This window comes from Equus przewalskii, chromosome 3 (assembly GCF_037783145.1).
Source record: "Equus przewalskii isolate Varuska chromosome 3, EquPr2, whole genome shotgun sequence".
NCBI classification, from domain to species: Eukaryota; Metazoa; Chordata; class Mammalia; order Perissodactyla; family Equidae; genus Equus; species Equus przewalskii.
Genome location: NC_091833.1, coordinates 109,345,544 through 109,372,426, shown reverse-complemented (window position 1 = coordinate 109,372,426; position 26,883 = coordinate 109,345,544). Strand labels below are relative to the sequence as shown.

The 26,883-nt window shown below is 42.6% G+C and overlaps 1 protein-coding gene and 1 long non-coding RNA gene across 6 annotated transcripts in view; one reads left to right on the top strand and one right to left on the bottom strand.

Annotated features, from left to right (window-relative positions):
* The window catches only part of BOD1L1 (biorientation of chromosomes in cell division 1 like 1), a 53,898-nt gene extending 45,424 nt beyond the window's left edge, over positions 1-8,474 (bottom strand). For all 4 annotated transcript variants that reach the window (XR_011538300.1, XR_011538299.1, XM_070613221.1 and 1 more), the window contains exons 1-2: positions 8,100-8,474; positions 1,263-1,387 (exon numbers count right to left, since the gene is read on the bottom strand). Coding sequence is in view for 2 of the 4 variants with exons in the window: in XM_070613221.1 (XP_070469322.1) it covers positions 1,263-1,387; positions 8,100-8,336 (362 nt within the window). In the remaining 2 variants the exon portion in view is untranslated. The remainder of the gene's footprint in view (positions 1-1,262; positions 1,388-8,099) is intronic.
* A 121-nt stretch (positions 8,475-8,595) lies between these two features.
* The window catches only part of LOC139082373 (uncharacterized), a 30,522-nt gene continuing 12,234 nt past the window's right edge, over positions 8,596-26,883 (top strand). Inside the window, exons 1-3 of one of the 2 annotated variants that reach the window (XR_011538301.1) lie at positions 8,672-8,853; positions 13,902-13,938; positions 25,380-25,955. This is a non-coding gene — a long non-coding RNA (uncharacterized lncRNA). Of the gene's footprint in view, positions 8,854-13,901; positions 13,939-25,379; positions 25,956-26,883 lie in introns of both variants that reach the window. The other variant, XR_011538302.1, reaches the window with a different exon arrangement.

Sequence of the window (26,883 nt, the reverse complement as noted above, 5' to 3'; positions counted from 1 at the left end):
TTCTCCGGAAGGCCTGGAAATGAGAAAACGTCCAGGCCTGTCACCCAACAGACCTCTTCAGTCTCTTCTTCAGGAAAGGCTTTGACTTTCTCCTACAGGTATTATTATGCAGTCCATTAACGGCATCTTTTGATCTCACCTGGACTCTTTACAAGTTCCTCAAACATCCTTTAAAATGTAGACAACAAAGCTATTGTTAAATTTCCCTCTTCTTATTCACAGGGAGACACAGCCTGACCCCCAGGCTCCTGGTTTCCACTATTACCTGTGGTTGAATGGGTCTTTTAGTCAGGGAGTGAAGTTTTACTTGTGGGGCTTCCTGTGGGTCAGACTATCAATGGAGTAGCACACTAAGAAGGCTAGCTCAAGGTTCCCATGAGACAAGAGGGAACTCAGAGCGAGCAGGTATAAAATAGATTTGTTTAACTGTTTAAAAGCCACATTTCATTCTAAAAGATGTGCTTGAATGTAAATATTTGTCAAGGCAGGAAGACTAGGCGCTCTTTAAATAACTCAGTCACTTTTTTGGGGGGGTAACCAGGGAGAGAAAGTCTGAGTCTTCTTGTCTTGGCAAATATTTATGTTCAGGAACAAGATAATATTGTAAATCTCCTTTTCTTGCAATAAATATGATTTTTTTAGGTCCCTCTAAACGTTCTAGCTCTTCTGATTCTCTTTATTTTATGTTCACCCAAAAATGGCTCTGACAGGTCCAAACAGACTTCTTTTCTTCTTCTTTTTGGCTATATCATCACTGAAGCAGAGTTCAAATCACAGTGAAATGCAAAAAAAAAAAAAAGACAAGGGCGGGGGGCTGTATTAGAGGACAGAAGACAAACTCAAATCAGGGTAAAATATTTTAATTTCAGTAATCTTTAATGTCTTTATTTGTAAAATAGGAATAATAAAGCCTTCTTTTTTAGGGCTAAGAAAACAGTTACGAATGTAACTGTATGGGTTATTCTGGTATTTACCATCTATTAATATTTTATCTAGGGTTTTCTTTTTAAAGTCACATTGTCATTTCCTTCCTTCAATATTTCCAAAAGTCTACAGGAGAAATCAAATTGATAAAATTTACGAGGGAAATGTGACGTGATTAGAAGCTACTCTAAAATTACACTGCATCCTAACGTGAAGTAGCCATACCAAACTTGACAAAATTATCACCAGGTGAATGAATGTCTGCATAACATCTCTGCTTTCAGGAAAAGCTGTGACATCTTCAAGCCCACCTCGGAACCCTGTAACCTGAGACTTACTTGAGCACTTGCTGTCTAATGTTGTTTCTCAGCTGGTTCTTATTGAGGTGTGGACTCCACGTATGGGTTGCTAAGTGGTTTGCAACAAAGTTGTCAACACGTTGTCTCAAATTCTGATAGGCAGGCTAGAAAGAAAAAGAAAGATATAAATGCGAAAAATCTTCAATGTTACATAGTATCGATATTGATAGTCTCTGGAATTTGAGTATTTTTAATAGTGTTAATACTTCTTACATTACAGTATCAATGTAGCAACAATGTTTCACAGTTTATGACAATCCTGCTTCTCAATAATTTAGAGTCATTCAAACATTGCTTATTTTGTCTAAGACAGGATGTTTGGAGAATATGAGGAATACAAAGAGGAGAGATACACCTCTCCTTTGTAGACAAGTGACTAAAACAGTAAGACACCAATAAATGTTAGTATTAGATGATTTGGAGCAAGGAGAGGGAAAGGAGCAGAGGAAGTAACCATCACTGAGGATGTGGCATTTGAGTTGGACCTTCAAGATTTCATAATGCAGCTGGGAATCGGAAAGGCAGGCCTTGTAGGTATAGCCAACAATATAAGCAAAGAGCAAGTGGATGAGAAAACGTGGGGTGAGGAGTATTTTGGAGGCCCCAAATTGTTAAGTTCAATTTGGTTGGAGAAGAGAATACAAAAAAGCAGAGAAATGAGGTTAGAGATACAGCTTGGAGCCAGGGTCTGGAAAGGTCTGGGTACCTGTATAAGAAGTCTGGAATTACGGGGTAGAGAATGGGAACCCACCGCACATATGAGCAGAGTGATATGTGATAGCTGAGCTTTCTGATGACTAATCTTCCTATAGTGAAAAAGTAAAGAGACACAAAACATATTTAGGAAAGTATGCAGAAACTAGCGTGATGAAGCTCTGTCTCGGGTGGCAGAAATGGGCTGAAAGGCATGGATTTAAGAGAAATTATGAAGGGACAACCACTGGAATACAGCATTAAGTTTGATGTAAGGCAGTGGTTCTCAACTGGGAACATTTTGCCCAACCCAGGGGACATTTGGCACAGTTGGAGACATTTTGGGTTGTCACAACTGAAAGGAGTTGCTACTGGCATCTAGTGGGTGGAGGGCAGGGATGCTGCTGAAAATCCTACAATGCACAGGGCAGCCCCCAACAACAAAGAACTATCCAACCCCAAATGTCAACTGTGCTAAAGCTGAGAACCCCTGAGGTAAGGGAAGAGCAGAGACGACACGTACGTTCATCTCTACTTAAAAGGACACTGCCTAGAAGGAATGTTTGACCACTCAATCAGGACTGCACACTCCTTTCCTAGAGGTTGCCCCCCACCATTCACGTTCTTTGTATCTTTCTTTTACGTGGTTTTTAACACAGATGAGTTGAGTGTCCCTGGATGATTTTAAGCAAAACTGTACAGCCTCATCTTCTGCCATTTGCTCCCTTTACCCTTCAAAGTTTATACTCCAGCGATAAGTTCTCATGCCTTCATCTTCTGCGCCTACCATTCCCTCTACTTGTCCATTTGGCAAACTTCTCATTTCAGAGCTCATTCTCATCTGTGACGTCATCCTGACACCACAGGTAGGCTTATGTGGCCCTTCTCACACGTGCCTCCCATCTTCTACACATACTATCATTCGAGCAATTCTTAGATTGTCTTGCATTTTGGGGAGGAAGGAATATTTATCTTCCCACTGAAGCGTAAACCTGCTCCTCTCACTCCCTTAATCTTTCTTTTCACAAAGCTTATCACACTGCTTGGCATATAAGCAATTAAAAAGCAGTTGTTAGACGAGATGACTGGATAATTATCTTCAGCACAGCCTCTTCATCTCTTCTAATGTCCAGCCTTTGCTGATTCCTATTTTCTACTCTGTAAGAACCAGTCTCATGATTTCTCATGTTCCTCTCCATTTATCCAAAATCAATGTGAACAAAAACTAAGTCTTTCTCCCCAAAGATTCTAAAACATAACCCTTCTTTCCAGTATTCCCAAATCTCAGAAACATCAGGCTCCAACATTACAATGCATTTATCACTCTAGTCTCCCCATAACAAACTCCAATTTGAACCACAACACGTGATTTTCCTTGTTTCCAAGTTCTCCTTTCAGTAAAAAACCTAAAGACTAGAGAAATATTTTGGATTCCATTATTCTTCTGGGAATAGCTATCTATATATCTTTTTCCTTTTCCAGTGATCTGGTCAAAAACCTTGGACTCATCCTTGACTCTCCCTTTCTCTTCCACCCCATATCCAAACCATTAGCAAATTCTGTCAGCACTAGCATCAAAATACATGCAGAATCCGACCACTTCCCAGCACCTTTACTGCTACTGCTCAAGTCCAAGGCATTCTCCTCTCTCGTTTAGATTCAGTAAAGGATCTCCATGATCCTACCCTTGCCCACTTGAAGTCTACTTTCCATAGAACAGCTAGTGTAACTCTTTTAAAATTAGGGTAATCATATAATTTTATTGTCTATATCAGATCATGACTGACTATGAAGGGGACACTATTAATAATTACACATGGTCAACCCATCTAACATGGAAGCCAGATCATGTCCTTCTTATGCTCAACACCTGCCAATGGCTTCTCAGCTCAAGTATAAGACAAACTCTTACAATGGTTTCCAAAGCCTGCAAGATTTGTGAAGGTAGAGAGGGAGGGGCACTCCTACCTCAGCGTCTATCACCTTCTCCCTTAGCTGGCTCTGCCTTAGGCCTTCTGCACTTGCTGTAGTCTCTACTTGGAATGCTCAGCCCCAGAGAGCTGCCCGGCTCCTGCAGTTCCTTCAGTGATGACTCAAATATCACCTTATAGAAATCTTTCCTGAACAACTTACTCAAAACAAGTCAGCAATCCTTTCCACCCTCATCCTGCTTTATTTCTTCCATAGGTTGTAGCACACATGATTTATTGTCTCTTTTTCTCTGCTGGGATGGAAGCTCCATAACAGCAGGGACTTTCTGTTCACTGCTGTATCCCTGGCACCTAAAACAGTGCCTGGTACATAATATATTATTTGTTGGGTGAATACATTTATATACTTCTGTCTTTGATAGTCCTTTTGAATCTAAAATGAAAAAAAGGGACAATAATCACAGTGACCAGGAGCCATTTTTAACTGAGAAAGTATTCAAAAGTTGGCCTTTATTACCTGGGGATAGAGGTGCCATATTTACTTGGAAGGTGAGTTCCCTGCCTGGGACAGAATGGTGGGCCTCTCTTGATCTTCTCTCCTCACACTCTCCAGTTGCTAATCATTGCCAAGGGGTCAGAATGGCTTTGTAACCTCTTGGTTTGCTCCAGGAATCTGGGAACTGGTAGCGTATATTAGAGGAGCCTCGGCATTAGGGGGATCTTGGGGCTGCCCAAGGTTCCAACTCTCCGGGTAGGAAGGCTGATTTGGTCTGCTATCATCGGATCTCTCTTGGTTGGTTAAGGACCATCAATGACCCCAGAACAGTTTGGGGGGGGGGGGGTGGTTCTACGCTCTTCTGGAATGGCAGCAGACTTTGGTGCTTCTCATCTTGCTTTAAACACATTAGGTTGGATGACAGTTTTGTTCTTGGAAACCACCTGATAGGTATTAAATGTCTTTTTTTTCTAAAGACAAGCCCTGAGCTAACATCTGGGCCCATCTTCCTCTATTTTTATGTTGGACATCTACCACAGCATGGCTTGATAAGCGGTGCGTAGGTCTGCACCCAGGATCCGAACTGGCGAACCCCGGGCTGCTGAAATGGAATGTGTGAACTTAACCGCCGTGCCACCAGGCCGAGCCCAAAATGTCTTGATTCTTAAATATGCACGTGACTGACATACAACCCTGTATACTATATCCTACAGGTCAGAGTTTGACATAAAGGAGATCAGTCTTCAGGGTTCAACTATCAAAAGCACCATACCATGAGGTCTAAATTGTAAGGTGTTCTTATGAGTTGAGACCCAAGGATTGCATTAAAGTGACACTCCTTTGCATGAATAAGGAATCTTATTTCTACTCTGGCCCACTCAGTGCATTGACAGGAACGTTAAGCTCACATGAAAGAAAACTTTAGCTTTTGTACGTTTCTTGAGACTCTCAAACTTACTCTTTTTTTAGATAAGAAAAAGAAGTATATAACACTACTCAATAAGAACAAATATTTTAAATTAAATTAAAATCTACATAGGGCCAGCCCCGTGGCCGAGTGGTTAAGTTCGTGCTCCACTTCAGTGGCCCAGGGTTTCACTGGTTCAGATCCTGGGCGTGGACATGGCACTGCTCATCAGGCCATGCTGAGGCGGTGTCCCACGTAGCACAACCAGAAGGACACACAACTGGAATATACAACTATGTGCTGGGGGCTTTGGGGAGAAGAAGAAGGGAAAAGAAGAAGATCGGCAACAGATGTTAGCTCAGGTGTCAATCTTTAAAAGAAAAAAAGAAAGCTTTAAAATAAAATAAAATGAAATCTACATAACTGCTAGCTAAGAAGAGGAAGAAAAGCAGAAGGAGAAAGGAGACAGTCATGAGTGAAAGAAGCAATAAAATCAGAAACGACAGGTGCAGAGGTACAAAGACACTCATGTGAGCCTGTGAGCGAGAGACGACACTAGTGAGGAAAGCATACCAAGACACCCCCTTCTGCTGGGGTATCCTTTCAGTTCTACTCTTCTCTAGCCTAGACATTTAAACAAGGAACCTTTATTCTGTGGTCCCTAACTCCCAGAAACTATAAGGTTGAGTCACATGAAATTGCCTATAGTTGACCATTTTTTAATTATAAAAACAGCATTTTAATATGTATATGTGCAATTTTTTTGGGAGAAGGTCCTAGCATTCATTAGACTCTCAAAGCCATTGTGGTTCCCTCCTTCCCTGCAAGAAAGATTTAAAGGTTCCACTTTGAGAGTATCTGGCAGGGATATTATTGACACAGAGTAACATTTAGTGAGGATGAAGATGAAGAAAAAGTTAAGCCTTTGGGGCTGGCCCCATGGCCGAGTGGTTAAGTTCACGTGCTCCGCTGCAGGCGGCCCAATATTTCGTTGGTTCAAATCCTGGGCGCGGACATGGCACTGCTCATCAAACCACGCTGAGGCAGCGTCCCACATGCCACAACTAGAAAGACCCACAACGAAGAATATACAACTATGTACCGGGGGGGCGGGGGCTTTGGGGAGAAAAAGGAAAAAAATAAAATCTTTTAAAAAAAAGTTATGCCTTAGAAATTGCAGCTTCCCCATCAGTACATGTAAATTTTCAATTTACATATACAGTGATAACACAGATTTGTAGGTTTCTGAGAACAGCAAAGTAAAATCTCTACTTGCTGGATACAAATAACCAGCTTAATTTGAATAATATTTACCTGGTCATGTCTACTCTAATCTTCTCCCATAAAAAGAAAGGGGGGGGGGCAAGGAGGGAGGGAGAGAATAAGAATTATTTTCCTAAAACAAAGTGAGATGAATTCTCCATGGTGCAAAAACTCCAATGCTCTGAAAAAACACATTGTACTTCTGGTCTACATGGTGGGCCAGAGTCCTTAAAAGAGAAGATGTCTCCAGATTGTCAGGAGGGCTTCCCCAGAGGAAACAGCAGAGTTACGTGTAGTTCACCTCAAAGCCTGGTGGACACTCAGTCACAGAGAAGAATCGGTGTATGCTGCAAACACCTCTTTCCCAAAGAAACAAGGCTCCTCAGAACAGCTGAACCTGCTATGAGGAAATCCTCAACCCACCAAAACTCCACCCAATGGATCCAACCAGATCCAAACCAAAAACTCCCCAACTTTCCAATTGTTTCCACGTGAAGCTTCCTGCTTCACTTGCTTCCGGAATTCCAGACCCTACTGGTTTTCCATCCATCTCACTGATTGCTCCCTCCGGATGTCCTCTGCTCATTCTTTGCCAAACCAGCTAAGTTTACTTGTTCCTGCTAACACCCCTCTCACTCTGACATTTGTTTCAAAGTCCCTTCCCCTTCCTAGCCCCTAACTCCTTTTGTACAGGGAACCACTTCACTGACCTTTCCCCACTCTCCCTTAATCTCTCCAACTCATTCTTCTTCCATTTCACTTCCTGTCCTTCTTCCACTTCAATATCTGCTGTCACCTCTCCTCCATCCTTTCCCCCATTGAATGGCTCAGTTCTCTCGACTCCTCACCCCCCGACCCACCTTTCCCTCCCTTCTCCCTTTCAAGGAGTGACTTAGCCTAAATTACCTAAATCAGGCAGTTATTGGTAGAAACAAAAGTCCCAAACTCCCCAACCCACCTTTCCACTGTCCAGCTCTGCCTCCTTACCTTTGCACCCCCCACAATGTCCAGCAATGCACACTGCAAATTCGATTCAATTATCACTTAAAAATTCCTCCAAAGAACAAAGACATGACCCTTACCGCCCAGAAATCTTCAAGAGAGGAGGCAAAAACAACTTGGATACAAAGTAAACCCGGGAAAAAAAATGAATCAGAGATTAAAGCACCGTTAGCGTTACTGTTTCCAAACGAGTCTCCGTGGGAACAACGACTTAGTCTTGCTCACCGGTTTAGCCCCAGCGCCTAGGCAGCGTAGTAGGTGCTCTACACCAGCCGGTTAAACGAACGAGCGTAAGGGCGAATGAATGAACGCACCGTGCCGGGCACCGTGCCTGGCACACAGCAGCAGCTCAAGCAGGAAGCGGCTGCACAGAGAACTCGGGGAGAGGCGCGGCCAGGAGGGGCCCCGGCTGGGGAAGTCGAGGCGCGGCCGGCCCACCGACCGACACGGGAGACTGCCCGAGAAGGCGGCTCTCGGGGTCCTCCCCTGCCCCCGCACACCCGCAGCCCCCGCGCGCCCCGAACCTTGGTGTCCACGTCCGCCAGGCAGTCCCTGCGGAACTGGTCGAAGAGGCCCTGGCTCTTGAGGTGGTTCACGATCATAGCCACGAGCTGCGGGTCCCCGGCGCCGGCCCCCGCGCCGCCTGCCCCGCCCGCGCCGGGACCAGCCCCGGGGCCCGGAGGTGGCGGCGGCGGCTGCGGCTGTGGCGGGGGAGGCGGCGGCGCCGGAGGCGGCGGCTGCGGTTGCGGGTTGGTGGCCATGGCGGCCTGGGCCGGGGAGGGCGCGGGCCCGGGCGGGCGGGCGCTCCCGGGAGGCGGCGGCTGCACAGGTCCCGCCGCCTGAGGGAAGCCAACGGGATGTTGTTACGGAACCAGCAGACCCAGAGCCACCCCGGAAGTGAAAGGGAACCGGGGGAAGGGAGGAAAAGGAGGTGACAATGGCAACGGAGGTCTGGCGACGGGAGCCGCGAGGGGTCATTTCCGGCCGCCGCCGGGCGCGGGCTCCCTCGCGTGGCCAGGCTGCTCGGAAGCGGCGGCGAGCAGGCGGAGCGGGCCGCGGGCACCGGGTTTGGGCCAGGGGCCAGGGTCTGGAGTCCAGGGTGGTTGGGCGTCCGACGAGCGCGACTCCCCTGACCCGAGGGCCGACTGGGCGCCTGGTCGGACCAGGCCCGGGTGGGGGAGCGAGGCTCTGGCCGGGTTCCATCCACGGTGGCATTTAGGCTTGACGCTCTCTCCTTTCACGGAGCAGTCGAGATCCCTAGACTGTACAATGCGAACGGTGCGTGGAACTGCTGATTCTAAACTCTCCCAACCCTCTTCGTTCTCAGCCTGCAATCCTGCCCAGATTTCCCCCAAGCCGGTAGCTCCAGGAGTCTCCTGCATCTCTTCTCCCAACCCCATTCTATTTTTCTTTGAGCATTCCTTTTTACTCTCCGAGCGTGGCTGCGGACTAGAACCCGATCCCTCCAGCACCTTCTTCCTGCCAGCGAAGACAAACCCACAGGCTTTTAGTTTTAAGTGTTTTTCTGATGATAATAACAGTTCACACATTTAGCACACAGTATGTGCCAGGCGTGGCGTTAAGAGCTTTTACATGCATTAACTCAATCAATCTTTGGAACCACACTATGCTAGGTCCTACTACCATCCGCAATTTGCAAAGCAGGAAACAGACCCAGAGAGATTAAGGAGATTGCTGAAGGTTACATAGCAAATCGCCTGATTCTGGACTCTTATCTTTAAAATATTATTAGTGCACTGTCAAAGCAAAATAAATAATTACAAATTTTCATAATTATTCAACAGAATGTAAAACATTGGAAAAACGCATCTTTCGGTGAAATGGATATTATTGCTTTTTAAAATTAATATGTCTGTGGATGAATATGTCTTATTACTAGAAGAAGAAGGGTTAAGCATCAATTCTATTCCTATTTCTAGTTTTTGCAACTGTATGCCCTGAGAAACCATGTTCATATGAAGTGCTGTACTTGGGAACAGAGTTTTATTGTAGTAATGTCCCTGAATTTTTGATCTCAAAAAATTAGATTTGATGATCTCTAAGCTGACTATTCAATTAAGCCCTCCTCCAGTTTCGTGGAAAGCAAAGAATTGAAAACCACCTGACTTGTCAAAGGGTTTGTCTACCTGGTTCTTATATTTTCATTTTCTGGGAAATATACCAAACAGGCATTATGGAGACATCAAGTGACTATGAATAAAACCTGTTTTTTTTTTTTTAAAATGAGATCTATCTTGTTTAACCTGTCATACTCAAATTTGGTAAAAATCTAAACATTGTTCATTTTGATAAATGGTTGGATAAAATGCATTTTTGTTGTTAGTAGGTAGTTCAGTTTTGTTTTTGTCAAAACTTTGCAGCTAATGGTACAGCTCATTTAGGTTAAAATTGTTTGACAAGTATGGAAAATGTTTGTCATATAACCTAATTAACAGAGTCCGTTTTCATCATCAAACTAGCCAAATGGGATTTACTTTCCATATGAAACAGTTTGACTTCATTGTTTCAATTCAAATAAAGAGTCATGCATTTTGAGGAGTATAATGAAGACTGCAGAGAGAGAGAGACATGGAATGAATCTTAAAAGATTTATTACTAAGTGCAATCAAGATTAAAATGGTGTAAGATATAATTGTTTTATCCATTTTCAAAATAAGCTATGAAAACAAGATGAGATTATGACATGTTTCTGTTTACCTGATTACTGACAATGCAATACAATATGTTGCTAAATGTATAAGTTATTTATTAAGTGTGTAGCATGATGAAAGGCATAGTATTTCTTTGGTGTATACAGATGTATCAAATTTATTTTGCTTTTGGGGAATAAATAAATAGGAATCATCCATAAAAATTCAACAAAACTCCACGGATTTAATTAAGCATAATGCTCAAACTTAAAAAAAAATAGTGAAACAATAAAGTATTTGTTGCTAAAAATGAATTGGTTCAGTGACTAGAAAATAATTTTGTTTTGTGGACAGCATATAGAAAATCCTGAATATTTTCTAAAATAAAGTGAGAATTGCTTATAACTTAAATAGAGCATTCACAATTGATTTTATAAAATGTATGTTAACTGCCTTATTGAATAACACAGACTGAATCTAAAAGAAATAACATGATATTTGTATCCATGGGTTCAAATTACTCTGGATACACTGGATACAGTGTAACTTGAACAATTTTGTAGCCTGGAAAACATTCTAGTTACATTGCAAAGAATCAGAGTCACTGATCTGTACTGCTTTGGCTTTTCAAAGGTGCTTTTCTTTCCACTTGAAGACCAGTCCTAGGGATTAGTATTGTGAATACCTGGGGGGGTAAATGGCATACATTTAAATCTTTTTTTAAAAAAAATAGCTGTTTTGCACAATCATCATTTCCTGCCAGTGACCTCTTTGTTTTGTTCTCTGCTTTGTTTCTTTAGAGAGAGTAATATAATATTTGATAATAGTGAGGGTTGGGAAGAGGTGAGCTCTTCAAAAAAAATTGCCATTGCTTCCCTACCACTGTGTGTATGTTTGAATTCAGAATCTCCCAACAAGGATCAAATTCTTTCTCCCTGAACGTGATTCAACTCTCATTGTTCCCAAGTCTGGTGCTAAGGTGACAGTTAAATAAACTTTACAAACCTTTTAGGAATGAGTGGAACAAGGGTGGGTTATTATGGCAGTCATTACTGGCAACCATTTGTATCCTCGGGCACCAGACTCCTGCCGGTGATTTCCTCTCTTTCTGCAGTCCAGCCTGCCCCCTACCCAATGCAGATCCTGTTCCTGGGGGCTAATCCAGTGAAAGTCAAACATCGGTTTAGATATGTTGATCTCCTAACCCCAGGGAGCCCAAGTGCTTTTTAAGCAGAGTTGTTTGTTTCTTTTCTCTCCCATCCCCAGGGCATCTCCATTCCAAACCAGGCCCTAGGCCTTGCCTTTCATAATCAAAAGGCTAATGAATATCATTTCCTAAATGGCTTTCTTTCAACCCAAAGCCCAGTAGAAACCTTGAAATTTCACCTTTTCAGTGATAACAGAATATATGCTTAGGGGAGGTTCAAAGCACCCCATTAACAATTTCTGTAAGAGGAGGGGGAGAAGAGATGTATTATTTGCCTTTTCAAAGCAAACTCCATGGTCACAGCTATCCTATTTCTATTGCAGTATAAAATAGCTGATGAAGGTGGAGATGGTGGTTGGGCAGAGCATTACAAAATGTTAACGTGAGAAGGGGGATTGCTTTTTCTGTTGAAGGTACTTGGAAGCACTGTCACTTGCTCTGGGGTCAGGACGTGGAGGTGAAGGCGGCACAGGGGCATGACAAGGTGGAGAGGAAGAGGCGTGGTTCCAGGACAACATTTGGCAGAGAATGGCAACCTCATTCCCTTCCAATCTGGGAGTGCCCAAGAGTAGAGGTGCTTTGGAAATTGTGGCTGTGTGAGCATGTGTTACCTGGAGGAGCTAAAGAATTTAAGAGGGTGCCTGAGTCCCAGCAGGTGGGAAAATGGAAGATGAGTCTGGGACAGCAAGATAGCAGTAATGGCAACAGAGAAGTAGGATTGTGTTGCATAAGCCACTGGGATATTCCTGGCAGGAACTCCAGAGGAGGAGAAAAGTCATGATGGGCAACTTTCTGGTGAAGTGGAACATATCAATCACTTTAGCTATTCATGATATGATAGGAGAGTTATGTGTGGGCAATCAGGAAGATTCGCAGTGGTTCTCAAATCTTAGCATGTTTCGGAATCTCCTGGAGGGCTTGTTAAAACACAGTGCTGGCCCCATCCTCAGAATCCCTGATTCCGTTAAATCTAGGGCAGGGCCTGAGACTTTGAATTTTTACAAATGCTGGATGGATTACCATTTCAGGAACATTGGATCAGCCCCACAGTCCTAATCCTGTTTTCCTGTTTTGTATAAATAAAGTTTTATTGGAAAATAGCCACACCTATTGGATTTGCTTTGTTTCCATCGTCTACAGCTGATTTTGCTGCAAGGCCACAGTTATGGGAAAGACTGTATGGCTTGAAAAGCTGTGAATATTTACCATCGGGCCCTTTATAAGAAAAGTTTGCCAACTCCTGGACTAAAAGGAGGCAGCAAAGTGTGGTTGTGTGACTTTGAAGTTAGGAAGCCTGTATTAGAGAACTTCTGCCTTTCACGAGATAACAGTTGCTTCTCCAGTGGAGATAACGTCTGATTCACAAGGTTGTGGGAATGACTAAGCCAGGTCATATAAATGGCAATGGTTTATAATATGCTGCCCAGATGAAGTGAATTTTTAAGAATGGGTGGAGTTTGGACAAAGAGAGATTGGGGAAGCTCTGCATGTTGAGGAAAGAGCAGATTAAAGGAAAAGTGTCAGTTTACCTTTGTCATCTTCTCTCGTCGTGCCATGAACAAGAATAGAATCAAAGTGGAAAACCAGGTTTCTAGTATGGTACTGGGTGCACACGGTATGTTCAATAAATGCTCATTTAGTGTCATTCATTTATTTCATTTCTGTTAGAAATATTCTGCGATGTGGCCCATCAATTAATATTAACCTGTCTGTTAACACAGGCAGATTCGTTACTTTGTGAAGAAATTACTTTTGGCTTTGGGAGAGGTTGTGGGTATGCTGAGACAGAATTCTAAAATATGAATTTTCTCATCAATGTTTAGGGAACTCTGATTGTTCCCTTAAGTGATTGATTGCCTTTTTGTCATATATATATATGTGCCAGTCTTCCTCTATTTTGCATGTGGGACGCTGCCACAGCATGGCTTGATGACTGGTGTGTATGTCCACACCTGGGATCTGAACCTGTGAACCCCGTACTGCTGGAGTGGAGCGCATGAACTTAACCACTGCACTGCCCGGCCAGCCCCTGTTTGTCATTTTCTTATTCTGTGCTTTCTAGTTTGAACAATATTTTTTTCCAGAAGAGGATACTCTTTTTATGCAGGTTACACTACTTTTCCATATTTCTTTGCTTTTAAGATTTAAACTTCTGTGAAATAAGTCAGACAGAGAAAGACAAATACTGTATGATCTCACTTATATGTGGAATCTAAAAAAAACAAAACTCATAAAAGAAGAGATCATTCTTGTGGTTACCAGAGGCAGAGGGGGAGTTGGAGGAAGGTTCTCAAAAGGTACAAACTTCCAGTTATAGGATAAATAAGTTCTAGGGTTGTAATGCACCATATGGTGGCTATAGTTAACACCGCTGTGTGATTTTTAGGAAAGTTGCTAAGAGTAAATCCTAAGTTTTTATCACAAGGGGAAATTTTTTCATTTTTTTCCTTCTTTTCTTTTTATTGTAGCTATATGAGAAGATGGATGGTACCTGAACCTATTGTGGTAATCATTTCATAATACATGTAAATCAAACCATAATGTTGTATGCCTTAAACTTATACAATGATGTATGGCAATTATTTCTCAATGAAACTGGAAAAAAGTTGGGAAAGAATTATTATGTTATACACTTTAATACAATGTTATGTCAAGAATATCTCAATGAAACTCGGGGAAAAGTTTTAAAAATTTAAAAGGAGATTTAAACTGGTAGTGATAGCAATCAGATGTACAAAAGCAAGATTTATTATGAGTTTAAGTAGCCAGTGGCTATTAATGTTACTGAGTTGCTGGCTATTTGGACAATTGGGATGGTACCATAGCAGATGGCTTGAAATAAAAGATATTCCTTTATATGCTTATAAAGATGGAAAGAAGCTTTGCATTTAGAACAGCTAGTCTTCAAGAACATTATTTTTATTTAAAAAATAACCTTAATGTGTGTGTGTTTCCTGAATGTTCTAGATGATACATGGTACCCTGAAAACTAGAAGTCACACCTCCCAGAATGAAATTAGGAAAAGTAGAAATAAAGAAGATCTGTTGGAAATGATGTGATATTATCTGAATACCCCAAATGCAATCCAGGTCTTCTGGGTAGAAATTCTGAGAGGGATGAGAAAATAGTGATTATAACCAAGAAGTTGTATACCTGAGTAGTGAGAATATTCTGCCTCTGAATAAGGAATCTTTTCAGAGGGGAAATGGCTAGCATAGCATCTATGAAAGGGAGGGATCCAAAGTGTCTAGAATTGGTATGGTCTCTACGGACAGCATTCATTTGCTATTAGGTGCCAGCCATTAAGATCTTGTAATTCACTCCTCTTCTGATCCTGTGATCATTAGCAACCTTTGGGTCACATTTGGCTTCACATTTGGATTTGCCTATAGGAAGAAAAGCTGTTGCTCAGCAAATAGAGGAAGCTGTCCACTTGTTGGTTATATCTTTCCCTATGAAATTTATTTTTGCAGAAGGCTCTAAGAACTTGGTTAATTGTGAAATCAGATACATTCTTTGTGTTGTAGGGGAGGAAGACATTTCCTCTTCCCAAATGGGGGTTCATCTGGCTGGAGAACGAATTAAATTCACATGAGACAGAATAGCAAGAGAAAATTAAACAAAGCTTTATGAGGAACCATGGCCCGGGGCCCTTCTTCCCGAAGGAAGAAAGGGCACCGAAGAAGTGGGGTGCACATAGTGGTTATATACCCCCAAATGGGGTGTTTCACATGTGACTGAAACGTCCCTCCCACAATAGTCACAAGATTGCCCTGTCGGCACAGTGCTTGATGGACACAGCAGGTAATGGTCTGCTATCTCAGTGGGCATAGCAGGAGGCAAGTCTATGTCTGGAGCTGGGCGGTCACAGGTGAGTGCAGCAGCAATCGGTTCCTAGCCTAAGGAAAGATGCTTAATCCTTAAGGAATGCCAAAGTTGGGAGGGGGAGGGAAGTCAGTTACAGGAGGTTACCAGACTAGCACAATAAAATGCAGATTTTAAGTCCTTGCCTTTGGTATTGATTAAGAGTTTTTAGAGAGAAGGTCATCTCCTTTCTTCTTCCTGGTACAGAGAGGGAGGCACCTTTTACAGATAGAGATTTACCTTACAAATGTAAACGTGTCCTAAGGAAGGGCAAGTTCCATTCCTCAGAGCCTCCTTCCCTGTCCCAATTTATCAAAAGCAATCAGCCTCAAATAATCCTGATGCCAAAGAGACATATCTTGGGGTGGCCAATTCCAGGTCCCCACAGTGTCTTGGCATTCACCTTCTTACCTTGCAAGACTGAGGGCTGGGCCCCACACTGTGGTGAACAAATTGAAATATTGGTGTAGGCACTAGTCTGGGTGGCCAGCCAGCTCATCTCAGGTAACAGTGAATTTTGTTGACCATGGTTGAAGTTCAAATGGCGGTGATTACACTGGTAACTCAAGTTCCTTGTAGATAATGAGGAAAATACAGAAATTTATTGTCAACAGCAGGTAGTCTAGAGATAAGCCACTGATCCAAGTTGCACCAATCAGAACCAGCCTTGGGGTTTTTTAAGGTGATTGGTGTTCCTCTCTGGCATCTGCACTGTATACAGTTGTCTGGAGGGAGTAGTCAACCATCAGAGCCTCTGCCATGTGGGTAGAGACTGTCTGCAAGAGAAAAAAAGTCTACCACCCCATGGAGTGAAGCACAGTTGAGAGAGACAGCAAAGCCCTGTGTGTTCCACATACTCATGAGACCTGCTTGTACTTGTCTCTACTAATCATTTGATTATGTGAAACAAATTCCCAAAAACATCCTAACTGTTAAAAATTGTATTGTTTAATATGGAATGTGCCTTGTTCTGGTGAGAGGAGGGTACTAAAATGGGAAGAGATTGTGAAAAATGGTGGAGTGTGCACAGGAGCCCAATGAATACCAACATTTGTCAATGTTTACCCCTTTGTAAACAAACTGACCCTTGGCTTGACACTTCCACTAATTAATGCTGGCAGGCATCAAAACGTCAATACAAATCTGATATTCTTCAAGGCACGCTTTCTCTTCTCATATTAATGTCTTGGTTACTCCAGGGAGGTCATGGATTGCTTGGGGACAACTCTTTAAAAGCAGGAACTTACTGGCTAGAAAGATTTGACTCAAGAGTGATTTTCGTGGCATCAAACCATATGCCTCAAGAGATATCAGAGTTAGTTGGAAAAAGAGAAGATACCCTCATTTCTTGAAAGAAAATTGAATAAAAATACTTATAGTAATTATTTTAGACAATGACTACTAAACTAATAATTGTACTTTTCTAGATTTAAGTAAGGAGCTTGTGTTTAAATGTTTTCCACCACTCTTTTTCTTTGACAAGAATAAGAAACCACAATTAAAAGATGAGATTCAGGTAACCATTAAAAAAAATAATAAGAGGCTTAGTAACAGCCAAGATTCTTTTTGGTTGAATGTAAGTTTGAATTTCTGCTATTTTACTTTTTTTTGTTTTTTGTTTTTTTGCTGAGGAAGATTTGCCCTGAGATAATATCTGTTGCCAATTTTCCTTTTTTATTTGCTTGAGAAGATTAGCTGTGAGCTAACATCCATACCAATCTTCCTCCACTTTTATCTGAGTCACTGTCTCAGCATGGCTGATGAGTGGTGTGTGTCCATGCCCGGGATTTGAACCTGTGAACCCAGGCTGCCAAAGCAGAGTGTGCTATACGTAACCACTATGTCACAGGAATGGCACTCCTTTTTTGGTTTTTGGTGAGGAAGATTCACCCTGAGATAACATCTGTTGCCAATTTTCCTCTTTTATTTGCTTGAGGAAGATTAGGCCTGAGCTAACATCTGTGCCAATCTTCTACTATTTTTTTTTTAAAAGATTTTATTTTTTTCCTTTTTCTCCCCAAAGCCCCCCGGTATGTAGTTGTATATTCTTTATTGTGGGTCCTTCTAGTTGTGGCATGTGGGATGCTGCCTCAGCGTGGCTTGATGAGCAGTGCTATGTCCGCACCCAGGTTTCGAACCAATGAAACACTGGGCCGCCTGCAGCGGAGTGCACGAACTTAACCACTCAGCCACGGGGCCAGCCCCTCTTCTACTCTTTTGTATGTAGGATGTCACCACAGCATGGCTTGACAAGCAGTGTGTAGGTCTGTGCCCAGGATCTGAACATGCAAACCTCAGGCTACTGAAGCAGAGTGTGCAAACTTAACCTCTGTGTCACTGGGCTGGCCCCTCTGGTATTTTATGAGATTAGAAGTACATACTTTGATGTGGTAAATATGTTGAACAACTTACAATGGTGGTTAAACAGTGAGTTTTGCAATAAAGAAAATATTTGTGATGTTCCCTAAGTTCAGAAATTTCAATAAGGAAGAGAGAAGAAAACGTACTTTTACTTATGTATTCACGTTTTCTGTTATTAGGCAACTGTTATAAGCATTGGTTCTATGTACCAGATGTTGTTGGTCCTAAATAGATTTGCCTACAATAGGAAGCCCAATGGGCATGGGCCCTAGTCACAGGGACCCAACATAATAATTGTAAAGACAAAACATGCTTGTTATGCATAGACAATACATATATGAAATAAAGTAAGAGTAGTTATATAAGGTAGCAATGTGGGGAAAGTAGAAGAAAATGAATGTATACACATGTGGAAGGGTGGCTTGGATGGGCTGAGTTAACCAATAAAGCACACTGCAGGAAGGTGGCCTTGAACCTGGTTTGGAAAGAGATGATGGACACTGGATGGGCAGAGGGTATGGAAGGTATTTGCAAGTTGTAAGTAGCTTAATTTTCCAGGTCAGTCACATAGGAAGATAAGCTCCAGAAAAGATAGATTTATACTGTAGGGGAGGAAAAATAATTTTCCCTCTACCCTTTTGCTTCTTGTAATAAAAGACAGATTAATAGGAGAAAAACAAACAAAAATTTAATAACATTGACAAGACAATTTCACATATTGTGGTATATGGGGTAGCTATTCTGGTTCAAAACTCATTTGGCTTGAACTAAAGAAGCCGGACTTATGGCCTATGAGACATACATTGTACATCTGCTTTAACCATTAAAGAATGCATTAGACATTATTTCAAAGTAAAAGAATGCACTCCTTTACAATAAGAATGCATGCTTCCCCTCCTACACCCATCAGTATTGGTAACACCTGCCAGTATTAGTACTCCTGAAAATAAGCTCCCTTTCCTGGACTTCAGAGTCATGTTGACCTGCTAATTTGCAACTGAATGTCTCTCTCTCTTTTTTTTTTTATGAGGAAGATTGTCCCTGAGCTAACATCTGTGCCAGTCTTCCTCTATTTTCCGTGTGGGACACTGCCACAGCATGGCTTGACAAAGCTGAGGTGGGCATTTTTCCTAGTTTTGATTTACATGAAGCTGTAGATAGCCCTTTGATGAATGAATGGCAGAGGAACTAATTAATATAAATTAAGTCTAAAGCAAAGGCAGGTTTATTCTCATTTCCTAGACTAAATGTGGAGTGTATAAAAGAGGAAGGGTGGGTGAAGAAGCTTATTTTTACAAGTGATACTGAACCTCTTGACATCAAGTTCTTGTGCCCCAGCGCAGTAAGCTAATCACTGAGACATCGGTGCTTGGAAATGGAGAAAGTTTTATTCAAATTGCCCAAAATGAGAAGGTGGGAGGATAGGTTCTCTCAAATTCACCTAAATAAGAGAAGAAAGCAGGGGTTTTTATAGAGCTTTGACAACAAGGATCAGAAATACATTTTGTCCGAAGTGCAACAAAAAGCCCCTAGAGAATTTTAAACCGGTGAATGACAGGATTTCATAATGGATGTAAAGTGTTCACCACTGTCCTGGCACAGCATGAACAATCAGTATATGTTAGCAGCTGTTACTGTTTCATTTAATCCTCACACCAGCCCTATGCGATGGTTACTATGAAAGGAAATCACCCAAACCTGATCCAGGGCAGAATTTGTCGGCTGATGTGATTTTCAGCCCCTTGGGGAAAAATTTAGCATTCCTAATAAAGCACTGGAGTATTTTTCTGCTGTCCTTTAGTGCTGTCTAGAGTCCTTCTGGGAAGTCAGATTGACTCCCCTCTGCTGAGTGTTGTCCTTTAGATGTGCTCAGTAACTTTTAACCAGATGGTCAAAGGTACAGCGCTCTTTAAGCCTCATGCTATCCTAACAATCTTTAAACCAGACATTCCTCTTTTAAAACTCTAGTCAAGTAGTGTTCAAGTCATGTTTGTTTTCCTCCTCAAAGAAAATCTTTGAATTAGTTCTTTTTTGAAGTCTTTTCCTGTGCCAACAAGCTTGAAATAAAATGTGGATAAATGTTTATACTTGATTCTTCTGAGAAACTGCCTTGGCAGTATCATTAATATCACAATTTTACTGTCAAGGAAACTGAGGCTTAGAAATGTTGAGTAACAGCAGCAATGCCACAGATTTCCACCCAAAGCCTGTGCATTTATTTATTTATTTTTAATGTTGGCACCTGAGCTAACATCTGTTTCCAGTCTTCTTTATTCTTTAAATGTTTGTCTTCTTCTTCTCCCTAAAGCTTGCCAGATACATAGTTGTATATTCTAGTTGTAGGTCCTTCTGGTTGTGCTATGTGGGACGCCGCCTCAGCGTGGCTTGACGAGCGGTGCCATGTCCATGCCCAGGATCCGAACCAGTAAAACCCCGAGCTGCTGAAGTGGAGCATGCGAACTTAACCACTGAGCCACAGGGCCGGCCCCCAAAGCCTGTGTATTTAAGCACTCCACTGTACTTCCCACAGGGAAGACCAAACGCCCCAGTAAGAAGCAGCAAAGGAAATCAGAACCCAACGGAAGGCATAATTCCCAGTGATCAAATTCCTCTTTCTTTTATTGCAATCCCATTATTATCTGCTTTATTTTATGTCGATTTTTAAAGACTGGTATTCTGTGATTCATAGTGACCTCCCTTGTCTTCCCCAGAGATATTTACGTGTAGCTCATCCCTACTCCCACTCTGCTTTTTGATTTTTAAAAGTTCTAATTTGGTTTTTCACTAATTGAACCCAGCCCTAACTAGGATGGACCTTTTCTCCAGATTGTCAAGATCCATGAAATCTATTTTTCTGGTCTAGGATGTCACTTACTTGAATCTCCAGTCCATCAAGCCCTGGAGCTTTAATTCATTAGTGTGTATGACTCACACCAATCACACAACCGGATTATGTGGGTCTGCCAAGCTGAAGTAAATTACCCATTAGCCATTGTACGAAAAACCTGAGTGAGGGCATTGAGGGGTGCTAAAACATTCTGGATTATTTTGTAATGGAGGATGGGGGAAGTCCCTACTTTTCACTACCAAGCATTCTTTTTTTTTCCCAAAGATTTTATTTTTCCTTTTTCTCCCAAAGCTCTCCGGTACATAGTTGTGTATTCTTAGTTGTGGGTCCTCCCAGTTGTGGCATGTGGGATGCCGCCTCGCGTGGCTTGATGAGTCGTGCCATGTCCGTGCCCAGGTTTTCAACCTGCAAAACCCTGGGCTGCTGAAGCAGAACACGCAAACTTAACCACTCGGCCACGGGCTGGCCCCGCATTATTTTCTTAGAATGGAACAGATTCCATGGGGGTCCTGGAGCCAGTTCTCACGTGCTCAATGTTAAATTTTCAGGAAAGTTGTTAAGTAGTTGATGCTGAGTTGGCAGCTTGAAATTGGCCACGGTGGGAGTATTCATACCACAGAAATTGGCAGATGCCACAAACTGGGGCTTTTTTTCCCCCCATCGAGCTAGTTTGTAGACACTGAGTAGTACATTATTGCAGAGCCCCTCAGGTTCACCCTTTTTTCTACCTAGTTACGGAACAAGTTGAGGGCATGCAAAGACAGTGGCATGGTTACCAGGATGGGTTTTTGGCAGACATTCAGTTTCCTGCCTGTATTTTTCCCCCATCACATCCTCTGGCAAGAGTTCTGTGCTCAAACGGACCCCACATTGCTAGTAGCAAATGAGGTTCACTATCACTTTTCGCCATAGGGTGGAATCCCAGCTCCATTGCTACTTGCTCTGTGACTGGGGCTGGTCGATTATCCATGTCTGTAGGCCTGTGTCCTCATCACTATAGTGAGAATATTGCCATCCTCATAGTTTGTGTGTATTTGTGTGTGTGTGTGGTGGGGGGAAGGTACCCATGAAATGCTTTGCTTAAGACCTGATGCATTGTAAACTTTCAATAAATCATAGCCCTAATTGGAATCATATTATTATTTACTAGATATTTACAGACACTCACGCTAGTTCCCGGACTTCACATCTCTGGTGATGGCCGAAGCCCTGGAACCAGCCTGGCTTGCACCATTTGTTCCACAAGGTGGCGCTCTCTCTCTCTCTCTGTGTGTACTCCACATGGCTGGGAGCCCCAGCACAGGTGTGATTCCCTCGTCTCCCAGGTCGCATCAGCCACACACTTTCTCCCCTTAGTTCAGTGCCTGCCCCTCAGCGATACCGAGTGCATTGAGCTTGACAACCTTTTCAGCTAGAAAGAAGTGGGGGGAAAGAAATCTTTCTTGAAATATATTGATTTGGCCTGATGGCTTTTCATTGACATGCGAAAGGAATATTTCCCGTCTCTGTGCAAAATCTCCCTTTTATTCACTGCAAGGATGTTTTTAACAGGTAGGAAGCTGAAGTCTTTGGGGGTTTTCTGTTCTCTTTTGTCTGTCTTGGTTCCTTTTTCCTCATTCTCTAGAGTCCTCAAGGCAACAAGATGGAGTAAAATTAATACCGGGTCAGCAATCAGACAGACCTAAATTTAACATGTGATTCTGCTACTTGTCAGCTGAATGATGTTGGGCTACTCATTTGAATTTCTAACCTTCAGCTTCCTAATCCATGAAATGAGCCATCTATCTGTCTGTCCGTCTGTCTGTCTATCTATCTATCTTGGGTTGGTCCTGTACTTTGAAACCTGGTTACACGTCAGTTTCACCTCGGGAGCTTTTCAAAAACAGTTGATTCTTGGCTCCACTCCAAAAGACTGATCCGCTTGGACTGGGTTGTAGCCCAAACATCAGTCTGTTTTAGAAGCTCCCTGGGTAATTCTATGTACAGTGAGGTTTAAGAACTGCTGAGTCCCTCTTAATAAGCCTCTTTAAGCCTCAGTTGGCTGACACGCTCATAACCTGGAAGTCTCTTGACTCAACAGCTCATATAAATATAAAATGAATCTCCTTTGCTAACAGCCACATTGTTAGTGCAATCCTCCACTCACTCAGATTAGCAGACGGTACAGTCCCATCACATCCACCCTTTGTCTCCAGGGGTCTTTCAGGATGCCCAAGAACCGCTATTGGTGCTCTGCAGGTGAGAACAACACCTGGGATCCTTGTCCCCCTGCTGATGCTGGGCAGTCCCTGTGGTCACAAGAAATGCCAGGCCTTGCAGTTGTTCCTCAGAACAGTGGACAATGGTCCTTCCTTTGGTTACCCTTTGTTGAGGATACTCTTCTCTCTAATTGGCCTGGATTGCTAGGGCCATGGCCCATCAGAGGCCAGCTCTTCCACTTCGCGTAAGTGCAACTATATTTCCTAAGCCACATCCCAGCACCCGGTGAGCAGTATCAGGAATTACAGCCTCATCTGCTCACTTTGCAGAACCAGCACTCTTCTCCAGCAGCCTATGCCTGGGTTGCCCAGTCCACATTTATTCCTCTTGGTAAATTTCCTCTTGGAGATTCTTTTTTGTCTTCCCAGCGTTTGGCCTTAGGTAGGTCCACCCTTGCCCATCAGATGTGTTCTAATAAATGTAATAAGTAGATAAATACTAACCCTTGTTCTCCCAGAAGCCTTCTTGGCCCACTGTATAGATCCATATATGTAAAAAGGTGCATGAGAGAGGATCCATCACCAATTTACTTAGCCTTTTCTAAAGCCAGTCTCTTTTCAAGCCTTATCTCCACTAAAAAAGCCCCTTTCCCATACCTATGTGCCCCTTTATTCTTTCACCTCCCTTTTCTCCTCTGGTAACCACCAATCTGTTCTTAGCTATGTGTTTGCTTATTTGGTTATCTTCCACATGTGAGTAAAATCATACAATATTTATCTTTCTCTGTCAGACTTATTTCGTTTAGCGTAATACCCTCAAGTCCCATCCATGTTGTTGCAAATGGCACAATTTTGTCTTTTTTCTTTTATGGTTCAGTAGTATCCCATTGTGTGTATGTATATACACCACATCTTCTTTATCCATTCATCCACTGATGGGCCCTTGAGTTGTTCCACATCTTGGCTACTGTGAATAATGCTGTGATGAACACAGGGGTACATATATCTTTTTGAATTATTGATTTCATATTCTTTGGATGGAAACCCAGTAGTGGAATAGCTGGATCATGTGATATTTCTATTTTTAATTTTCTGATAAATATAAAAAGTAGACTATTGGTGATGAACACAATGCAGACTATACAAAAACTTGAAATATAATAATGTACAACTGAAGTTTATACAGTGTTATAAACCAATGTGACCTTAATAAAATAATTTAAAAAAAACCCCTCCCCCAAATTCTATGTTAAGAAAAAATTCCCTTTCCCAAAATCAATGAGTATGAATGTACTCACTTTGCATACGTGTAACTCAAAGGGATTACTGGGATGGTTATTTCCAGGGCACAGGGACAATTTGCCCTAAAGTTAAGTTCAAGTTTTTTACCATGAGCACAGAAACCATAAAAAACATCCAAGATGATAATTTATTAGCTTCCACAAATTTTAGGATTCAGTCTCCTCTGGGCAACTCATTTCATATAAATGAGCTTGATATGAATGGCAACCTCACGAGGTGGTTGAGCATAATAAGTGAGAAAAGATGTGGAAGGAGTAACTTGTAATGTCTTATTATTATCACTGTTACTAATTAGTTATGCTGATCAACATCTAATCAGAGTTGCCCCTTTGGACAGTGAAGACCCCATGGCCAAATATCTCCCTTCCTCTTCCTGTCCATACAGTAGTCAATGGAGTGGCCCTGATCCCTGACCAATACAACCCGGGGATCCCAGGTTCTCACTGTATCACCAATAAATCACATTAATTAGAGATGGGGCCTCTTCACTGAATTGCAGTGCTATGGGCCAGTGTCACTTGCTGTCTCTCTCTCCTGCTCTGGTTATAGAGCAGTTTAAGAGGACAACTCTTGGTCAAGTGGCCTTTGGGTTGGTTCTTAAGCTTTGGTTTTCCTCTGGATAGACCCAACGGTCTTCAGGGGGTTAGGAGAACATTGGGGAAGGTCTGGCTTGAACCATGTTCTCCAATATAGTCAACTGAAAGCCCTAAATATTGGAGCTATTGAGTGCTTGCCTGGCCCTTTAGGAAAGGGCAGTACTGTGTCTCAATTCTCATGTGGTTTCTTGGGTCTGCTCTCACTTAGTTAGGAATCTGGAAGGGAGGAGGCTTGTAATTAGCACCCCTAAACCTACAACAGTTCTCCTGTTTGAAAGGCTAAGACACTGACGTTTTAAGAAGTGTGTGCATGTCCCTCAAAGGGAAGGTCAGTTTTGGGGTCCTCTCTCAGTTGCCAACTATGGATGATGTAAGTTTGATTGCCTAAGGAGATTGACTTGTCTCTCTTATGGATGGCCATGAGATGTATTCAGGACGTGGTACTGACTGGGCTCAGAGGTTGACTGGATGAAGTAAGAACGGAGAGGGAGCCATTCAGGTTGACAGTTTCCTCTGGAGCAAGCATTGGCCAATAACAGCCAGCAGGTGAAATCTAGCCTGCTGCTAGTTTTTTGTTTTTAACTTTTTATGTTGAAATAATTTGAGACTCAGTTCCAACCCATTTTGTAAACAAAGTTTTGTTGGAACATTATCATGCTTATCTGTTTGCATATTATCCATGGCTACTTTCTTGATATAATGACAGAATTGGGTAATTACAACAGACAACACATGACATGCAAAGCCTAAAATCTGTACTATCTGACTTTTTACAGAAAAAGTTTGCTGACTTTGTGCCAGAGTCAAAGATGCTTGTCAGTCAACGATGCTTCCCGAAACTGCCTTAAAATTCACATTCCTCCTTGCTGGGATCCAAAGGCCAAAAGAGCTCTGATGAATAGAGAAGTTCAGGATTGGAAGGAGGCGTTAGTGGGCATCCAGAGCAATTACTCATTTGAGGCCAGCATCTCCCAAGGGTACCTCCTCAAGAGATCCTCTGGTGGTGGAGGCACATCATTTCCTGAAGCAGCCAACTCACCTTCTTTGGGAAGTTCTGGCTGTTGGAAAATGACTTCTTACCCTGAGCTAAAATCTGGTGGGCAGAAAAAATTGTTCAAATTTTATTATTCATGGTCCCATTTCCAGCCTTTGGAGGAAGAAGACTCCATCACCAGCCAGGTGGGCCATGCTGCCTGCCTTGTGTGGAGCAGCGTGATGAGCGGGGAGGAGATCTGCACAAGTTGGAGCACTCTGCGTGGGAAAAGGTGCTGGATGCCCTAGAGAGAAAGATCCTGAGAAGGAATGCTGGAGGGGCATGGCTGGACAGGGATGCGGCGGGAGAGGAGCTGCAGGTGAGGAAGGAGACGGAGGTATGGAAGTTGTCTCACATTATTCTTCAATGTTTCCGGAGTAGGATTTAGATTTGTGGGTGTGTTTCTACATGCTTCAACCAGTTGAAGTGTCCTTCAAGGAAGAACGAAGGGCTCCAAATCGTCAGGTGCCTTTGAGTTGTGTCTGCTCCCCTGAGGTTCCCACGTGTTAGTCTTATAGTTTCAGTCCAAGGAGCTTTCAGACCAGTAGCACTCTAGCCATAGTGGTCAAAATCCCATCTTGCTGCCTTCCTTCCTGACCACAGGTTACCTCTTCTCTCACCTCAAAGCTTGCTCCAAACCAGGAGTGGAGAGAGAGAGAGGTGAAGGGAGACCATATGCCATCTCTTTGGCTGTGGTTGAAAGTTTCCCAGGTTGAAAGTTTGCACAGCACAGTGCAAAGATCTCCAGATGTATTCCAGAGTCCCTGGTTTCAAGATCTATTTCTGCAATAACTTCATGTACAACCTTTTGTCATCAATTCTCTTGTTTGTACCTTGGTATCCTCCCCTGTACAATAAGTGACTAGAGTCAGAACAGTGTTCAGATGCTGCTTGTGGAGCTTTGGATGTTCTCCAAGGGGCCTCTGGGAGCTTGGTGCAGGATGGTGGCAATACAGACGCTAAGCGGCTGGGTTTTCTGGCAGCCCTACTCAACTTTCATCAGAGCAGCTCTGCACTGTCTACTAGATAGATTGGGGTTCCTTCAAATCCCCTGTTATCACTAAATTTCTACTGCTAAAGAAAAAAAGGCTCGAATCAAAAAATCTTTATCAGTGTTTCTGAATGTGCGGTGCATGTCCCACTGGAAGGATACAAACTGGTTTTATGTGATACGTGGAGGAACATTTTTTTAATTGAGATGTACTTGATATATAATATTGTACTAGTTTAAGGTGTAAAACATAGTG